At 40.0% G+C, this 8,450-nt stretch overlaps 1 protein-coding gene across 1 annotated transcript in view; it reads left to right on the top strand.

The window, feature by feature from the left end:
• Srp54 (signal recognition particle 54) overlaps nt 1–8,450 on the top strand; it is a gene marked incomplete in the record, with an annotated part of 51,730 nt that overhangs the window by 30,292 nt on the left and 12,988 nt on the right. Inside the window, 3 exon segments of the mRNA XM_029561870.1 lie at nt 3,928–4,076; nt 4,409–4,509; nt 5,260–5,346. Coding sequence (XP_029417730.1) covers nt 3,928–4,076; nt 4,409–4,509; nt 5,260–5,346 — 337 coding nt within the window.

Here is an 8,450-nt window from a genome sequence, read left to right as displayed (position 1 = left end):
TTTTTTTTGGTATTCTTGAGACAGCGTAGCCCCAGCTGGCCTGGAACTCACTATGTAGACCAGGCTGGCCTTGAACTCACAGAGATCCACCTGCTTCTGCCTCCCCAGTGCTGTGATTAAAGGTGTGCACCACCATGCCCGGCTCCCCATTTGAGTCTTATCACCTAACAACTGTCCATAACTCCAGTTCCAGGGTATCTGACACCCTCTTCTGGCCTCAGCAGAACATTGCACACAGATAGTACATGTACATATGTGCAGGCAAAACACTCATCCATATCTTCCAGTGATTTGCCAAAATGACAAACACAAAGGGAAAGAGAAGTGGCACCCGCTGCATGTTCTCTAGGCCTTTTAGAAAGCATGGAGTTGTTCTTTGGCCACATACATGTGAATCTACAAGAAGGGTGATAGTGTAGACATTAAGGGAATGGGTGCTGTTCAAAAAGGAATGCCCCATAAATGCTACCATGGCAAAACTGGGAGCGTCTGCAGCGTCACTCAGCATGCTGTTGGCATTGTCATAAACAAGCAAGTTAAGGGCAAGATTCTTGCCAAGAGAATTAATGTGTATATTGAGCATATTAAGCGCTCTTAAGAGCCGAGACAGCTTCCGGAAGCACATGAAGGAAAATGACCAGAAAAAAAAGGAAGCCAAAGAAAAAGGAACCTGGGTTCAGTTGAAGCGCCAGCCCGCCCCACCCAGAGAAGCACACTTTGTGAGAACTAACGGAAAGGAGCCTGAGCTGCTGGAACCATTCCCTATGAATTCATAGCTTAATGTACGAGAAGAAATAAAAGCCTCAGACGGAATAGTGTTTTCTTAAATTGAAATGGGGTGTCTTCTCCCTTGGTGTTTTTGGTCTTTTTGAAACAGATTATTTATTTCTGTCTCCCTCTAGCCACAGCTGGCCTGAAACTCACTATAGAGACTTATTTTGATTTTATATGTATGAGTGTGTTGCATACATGTATCCTGGTACAATTCCAACAGAGTCTAGAGTTAAAAAAGGTTGCTGGCCACTGCAGATCCTGGGAATGAAACCCAGGTCCTCTGGAAGAATGGCAAATGCATTGTTCTAGTTTGTTTTGTATTTCCCATCGACATTTTTCTTGCTAAGTGATGTGGTTTAATGTGCAGCAAATGCACTATTTGACTAAACCACATATTTATAAAGTATTTAGTTTCAAGCTGGCTGCTTTAAATCAGCACAGGGACAAAATAAAGAAGGTTGGTATGGAGGAGCTGGAGAGTTGACTGCGGATTAGAGCAGTGGCTGCTCTGCAAAGGACCCAGGTTCAATTTCCAGCACCTACAACTGTAACTTCAATTCAAGGGGAATCTGGCACCTTAAAAGAAAAGCTAGGCATAGAGGTACACCTCTAATCCCTACTCAGGAGACTCAGGGAAGGAAGGTGAATGCCAAGGCCAGTGAGGTAAATGCAAGACTCCTCTCTGAACGGTGATAATTATGTTAATACATAGCTAGATTTTAAGGATCCACGAATTTGCCTTGAAGACTACTGTATAAAAATAGATTATGCTATCCTGTTATGTTAGGTACTGATTGTGAATTGCTTTGACCAAGAAACCCAACACTAGTGTGAGTTTATCTTTGGCCTACTAAATACTATATATAGCAAACATTTATTTTTTATAGTTCTGGAGACTAGATGAAGGAATAACAGGTTTGGTGTCCCTTGAGATGCTGGTTCACACTTTGAACATGGTACCTGATCTCTGTGTCTTCCAAATGGGGAAAACAAAGCTGTCCTGAAGGCAGACAAGGAAGAGAAGGGTGGGAGTGGAATCCTAGGCTGTTGGCCCTTTCATAGGGGTGCCAATAGCTGAAGACAAAGCTTTGGTCCTCTAACTCAGTTTCTCCAAATCCCTATGTCCTGCCACATTTGGGATTGAATTTAAACATGAGTTTTTGAAGGAACACACTAATGCCATACCATTCAGTTTACCTGAATAGAAACTGACTTCTCATGTAACTGAGCTGTATGCCTTTGACTCAATTTTAGATTCTAAGCAGTTCAGCTTCCATCCACGGAACAAAATTCTTACTTCACATTTCACATACCTGGTCTGTTTCATGGGCCAGTCTTGGATCATCATTCTACCCAGGTTCGCTTTTGGTCATACTCTCTGGCTATATTTGCTAGTATTTTGTGAGACAAACCCAGCTGACCTCAAACACCCCAAGATACTGTCTCTGCCTGGGGAGTGTTGGGTCTATCGGTGTGCACCATGCCCCCTGCCTTTGTCCTAATTTTTTTGTGTGTAATTGCATTTAATGTTCTTCAAACAGAAGGGTGTGGATAGAGCAAAAGCTTAATTGGCGTTAAGCTTTCTCTAAAAAATGCAAAATAATTCCTATTGTAAAAAAAATTAAAAATTATAAAAAATTAAGAATTAATCAGGTGTGGTTGCACATGCTTTTAATCCTAGCACTTGGGAGGCAGAGGTAGGTGGATTTCTGTGAGTTTCAGGCCAGCCTGGTCTACATAAGTGAGTTCCAGGCTAGCTAGGGATACATAGTGAGACCCTATTTCAAAAAAGAAAAATAATTAGGAATTAAACTTTTGATATTTGTTGATTTTCTTTTAAGTTACTTAAATTTAGTGAAAACATGAATTTTAAAAGTTTTTCAAAATGAAGTGTTAATATTAATTAACACTTAGTGTCTACTTTAACATCATGTTGGAAATGATGTGGGGGTTAGCAGTAGTTTAACACCAGTAGCATACATTAGGAACTCAAGTCTTTAAAGAAAATTTTTTTTTACTTACTTGCTTTTTTATTTTATGTCTGAGTGTTCTGCCTGCATGTATGTAAGTGTACCTGTGTCATGCAATGCCAGTGGAAGTCAAAAGATGATTGTTGGTTGCCATGTGGGTGCTGGGAACTGAACCTGTGTTCTGAGCTAGAGCAGCCAGTGTTTTTAACCATTGAACCATCTCTCTAGCCCCTAGATCTTTTTCTTTTTAAAAGATTTTATTATTTTTGGGGGGCGGGAGAGATGGCTAAGCAATTAAGAACACTGGTTGTTCTTGCAGAAGACCCGGGTTCGAATCCTAGCACCCACATGGCAGCTAACAACTGTCCGTAACTCTAGTTCCAGGGGATCTGACAGCCCCTTCTGTCCTCCATGGATATTGCTCGACATGGGTGCACTGCCTACATGCAGGTAACACACACATACACATAAAATAAAAATAATAATTTAAAAGATTTTATTATTTTTGTTTTATGTGTATGAATGTTTTGCTTGCATGTATGTTAGTGTACTATGTACATGTGTATAGTCCCCCTGGAGGCATCAGATCCCCTGGAACTAGTGTTAATGGATGGTTGTGAGCTGCCACTACCAAGTGGGTTCTGGGAACTGAACCTGGTTCATCTGCAAGAACAACAAATGCTCTTAATCACTGAGCCATCTCTCTATCCTGAAACTCATATTTTGCTATTGGAATGTTGTTAGTAATTCTTTGATTAGTGGTTAATAGTAATTAGAGTCTTTTTAGTTGTGCTGTTATTTTGACCAAGGTGAGCAGATGTCAGGGAAATATCCTTAGTCTATTACTCATTTGTTTTCAGAATTCATTCCAGCAGTTTGTAGTTTTGCTCTTCTTTTGCCTTTGGGTGTCCTTCTTGTGGATTGTTGTGTAATTTTTCTTCTTTATTCAGGCCTCAGCTGAAAATTATTTCCAAAGAAGCTTTCATATTGTTTTCCGTGTACCATGAGGACAAGATTATATTGATCTCTCTGTCTTCAAGACCTATAGCTACCTAATTTGTAGTGTTTCCTCAACAAATATTTCTGATTAAATAATATTTATAGTAAGTTTTGTTTATCTTCTTATGGTAAGCTTTGCTCAACATTAATCAGAATATCTATCTTTTCTGTTTACTCTTTCTAGCAACCTGATAACATTGTTTATGTGATGGATGCCTCCATTGGGCAGGCTTGTGAAGCCCAGGCTAAGGCTTTTAAAGATAAGGTAGATGTAGCCTCAGTAATAGTGACTAAACTTGATGGCCATGCGAAAGGAGGTGGTGCCCTCAGTGCGTAAGTATCAGTTGGAAGTTTTGCTGATTTGGTTGTCACTAAATCCTGTACTCATATAAATGATTTGCTCTGTGTTTTGGGATTATGTGTATATTTGTGTATATATTTTTTTTTAGTTCATTTTTTTTTAAAGCATTCTGCTACTGGACCTGATATGATACTTAAGTAAAGTTTAAATAGAAACAGAATTCTGTAGACTTTCTGGTATAGTTCTTTTTAACTTGTGAAAAGAAACTTGAATTTTATTTCTTTTGTCTATTTAGCTTTGAAAAATGTGCTGGAAATTTATTTATGTATTTATGTATTTATTTTACTTTATTTTTTCTGTGTAGAGTTGCTGCCACAAAAAGTCCAATTATTTTCATTGGTACAGGGGAACATATAGATGACTTTGAACCTTTCAAAACACAACCGTTCATCAGTAAACTTCTTGGTAGGTACAATGGTGAGAGTATAGAAGAATCACCAAGGTCATCTGGATCTTTTCAATAAGGATTCTAACCATGTCTTTAGTAAATAGTTTAAGAAAGTAATTTTCTTCTGTGACTCATCTTCCTAACCTTTATCTTGCTGCTGCTGTTGCTTCCTCTTCCTCCTCTTCCTCCTCCTCCTCCTCCTCCTCCTCCTCCTCCCCCTCCTCCTCCCTTCCTCCTCCTCTTCCCCCTCCTCCTCCTCTTCCTCCTCCTCTTCCTCCTCCCCCTCTTCCTCTCTCTCTCTCTCTTTTGCTGGGAATCAAATTCAGGGCCTTGCATGTACTAGTCAGGCACTCTGCCACTGAGCTACATCTCTAGCCCTCTAACCTCCTTTGCTATGGTAAAATGAGATATAGAAGTATAGAGGTCATCTGGATCTTTGTAATTAGATTCAAAGTTCTTTGGGAGAATTTTAGTGTACAACATAGAAATACATGGTTATAGTAGTAGAAATTGTAATGGCAGTAAACCTTTTATAATGTCTTAAAGTGGTATAGTTAGAGAGCACGGAATTCGGAGGTCAGCCCTGGGCTCTCATCCCTGCTCTATTTGCTGCCGTTTGACCTCTTTAGCTTTAATTTTCTCCCCTGTAAAATGTAGGCGGACTTAGCCAGCCTGCCTTGCTAAGTTGCAGATGTATGAATGTGTTTTGCATAATGTTAAACTGAGTGTATTATTAACTGTTGATTTTTCTTTTTTGTGTCTTATAGGTATGGGCGACATTGAAGGACTGATAGATAAAGTCAATGAGTTGAAGTTGGATGACAATGAAGCACTCATAGAGAAGTTGAAACATGGTATATGAATGGCAAAGAAAAGGATTTGATTGCAGATGTTTTCTGTTTTGTTGTTTTTGGTGATACTGGGGGTTGGATGGGTTTTGAGCATGCTAGGCAAGTGCTCTACCACTGGGCTTTATTCTAAACCTTTGGTTTTCTGAAATAGTGTCTCACTGTGTAGCTGAGGCTGGCCTTGAACTTAACCACATTGCTCTGACTGGCTTTGGACTGGTGATTTTTTTTTTCTTTTTTTTTTTTTTTTGAGACAGGATCTCCCTGTAGCCCCAGCTGGCCTGGAACTCACTATGTAGACCAGGTTGGCCCCAAACTCAGAGATCTGCCTCCTTTGCTCCCAAGTGCTGGAATTAAAGGCATGAGCCACCATGCCTGGCTCCTACTGGTGATTCTTGTGCTTCTGCTTGGATTATAGGCGTATGTGTATATATATATATAGGCTAGAGGGATGCACTACCTACTATTCCCAGCCTGTAGAATATATCCTTCTAATATTTTTTTTCTGAATTGCATATATATACTATAAAATATGTATAAAGAAATTTAAAAGGTAAAATTAATTACATACAGTTGTCCTTTACCTCACATGAAAGGCTGCTCTTACAAAAGGAGTTCAAGACTGTTCAAGACTTGGGCTCTTAAGTTATAGTCTCAACTTTGTGTAAAAAGTGGTTGTGAAGATTATGTTAGATGTACATGAAATGCCTAGCACAGCATAAGCATTCAACATGTATCATTAATGACCATCTCTGGTCATCATTTCTCAAAATGATCTTTCTGTTAATTCTGTGGCTGTGGCTATTCTGCCGATTTGCTGCATCTTGCTCATTTTGTCAGGTGCCCATGTATTATCCCCTCTCTTTAATGTTGTTTTTCAGGGATCATTCTAGACCACCTCTTTCACTGGACTCATTTATCTGTATGTTTCCTAAGGTCCTTCTTCAATAGACATGTTCTATAACCTCAGATTCAGCACATCCTTTCTTACCATTCCAGTCTCTCACCCATCATCAATGAGTGTTAACATCATTTGCCTGTGTCCAGAGTCAAAAACTTTACTGTCATTTATTGATACTTTTTACTTCCAGTGCTTCGGATTGAACCCATGGTCTTGTGCATGATACACAATCCATCACTGAACTAAATCCTTAGCTTTCATCATCACTATTTTTTCTTCATTCTTCCTACCTCTTCCCCCATCAGTCAGCTAGTCCTAATGATTTTATCTCCTGAATATCTCCAGTCTGTCTATCCTGCAACTATGCTAGTTTAACACTTACCTCTCTTGCTTATTGTCTTTTAAAGTATAAACCTGTGTAGCCTACGTCTTCCAGCTTCTCATTCAATCATGTGTGTGTGTGTGTGTGTGTGTGCACGCGCATGTGTGTGTGCACGCGCATGTGCGTGTGTGTGCGTGTGCATATATGTGTGTGTAGAAGGACTCTTGCTATGGAGCCAGATTATCCTTGAACTTGGGATCCTCCTGCCTCAGCCTGTGGAGTGCGGGGTGTTACAGGTGTGTGCTTTCACATCTACTGATTGTTTTATTCAGAATAAAGAATCTTTATTCAGAAAGAATGCTTCAGAAATTCAAAGCTGATCCTATCAGTGCACTTGTAAAATGCCCCCAGCAGCTTCCCACTGTCCCTAGAGTACTTTTAAATGATGCCACATCACGTTCTGACACTGCTGTATTTAGCAGTCTATCCAGTCCTGCTGAAGTTCTTTCAGTTTCTCAAATGGCACATCACACCTTTCCTAGTCCCTTTGTGTTCTAGTTAGCTTTCTGTTACTGTGATAAACAGTCTGACCAAAATCAACTTGGGGAGGAAACAATTCATCATTGAGGGAAGCCAGGGCAGGAACTGAAGCACAGGCTACAGAGGAATGTTGCTTACTGACTTGCTTCTCTGGCCTGTGTACAGCCTTTCTTACATAACCCAGGGCCACCTACCAGGGGAGGAGGGGAGGTCATACCACCTACAGTGGGCTGAGCCCTCCCATATTACTCAGCAGTCAAAAAACATGCCTCACAGACAGGCCCACAGGCCAGTTCCATGGAGGAAATTCTCCAGTTGAGGTTCCCTCTTCCCAGGAGTGTCAAATTGACAACCAAAGCCAACCATAACCATCTACCCCTTGGCAACTTCAACATACAAACACATCACTTTAAACCATAACCTTTCCTTTCTTTGTCCCCAAGACATCAAATTAATATCATAGTATAAAACACAATACAACTTTTTGGTTTTGTGTTTTGTCAGGGTCTCACTATGTAGACCTCTCTGACCAGGAACTTGCTACATAGACCAGGCTGACCTCAAACTCACAGAGATCCTCCTGCCTCTGCTTCCCAAGCACTGAAATTAAAGACATGCACCACCATGGGGAGCATAAAACACAGTGCAACTTTTAAAGACCCACAGTCTTCAAAAGTTCTATCATTTAAAAATCAGTTTCTTGCTGGATGTGGTGGCGCACGCCTTTAATTCCAGCACTTGGGAGGCAGAGGCAGGCGGATCTCTGTGAGTTCAAGGCCAGGCTGGTCTACATAGTGAGTTCCAGGCCAGCCGGGGCTACAGGGAGACCCTGTCTGAAAAAGACGAAAAAGACCAAACAAACAAACAAAAAACTCTTGCTAATAAATTTACTCAATACATTTTTTTCTTTCCCCAATACTAAAAAGGGATGATTTGTCATTGTATTTTGATAATGATTTATCTGTCAACCTGGATGCTTAATACTCCACAAACTACTATTGAGGACTGTGGACCATTGTGGAACTATTGTCAACACTGTACATGAAAACCCCAAGCGAACAGCGTTTAACAGTCCTTATCACTGCTTCCACTCAGCATGTCTTCCTAGTCCACATGCTGCCTCTGTGGCTTTCATCTGATCAATTTTAGTTTAAAAATTATAATAAATGATTAAAAAATGTAAAGTTCAAGACTTATTTTCCAATTTTAAAACATTTCATTAATAATATACACTGTAGAAAACATTTGTAATTTATTACAAAATGACTACTTAGTAAAAATGCTTGAAGTTCTCTGATCCGAGTGTCTAAAATTTAGAGGAAATTTCAACCTCTTACATTTAATTTT

The sequence above is a fragment of the Nannospalax galili genome, unplaced genomic scaffold (assembly GCF_000622305.1).
Source record: "Nannospalax galili isolate Female #2095 unplaced genomic scaffold, S.galili_v1.0 scaffold1171, whole genome shotgun sequence".
Classification (NCBI taxonomy): domain Eukaryota; kingdom Metazoa; phylum Chordata; class Mammalia; order Rodentia; family Spalacidae; genus Nannospalax; species Nannospalax galili.
The sequence above is the reverse complement of the archived record's forward strand: the minus strand, read 5'-3'. Positions and strand labels throughout refer to the sequence as shown.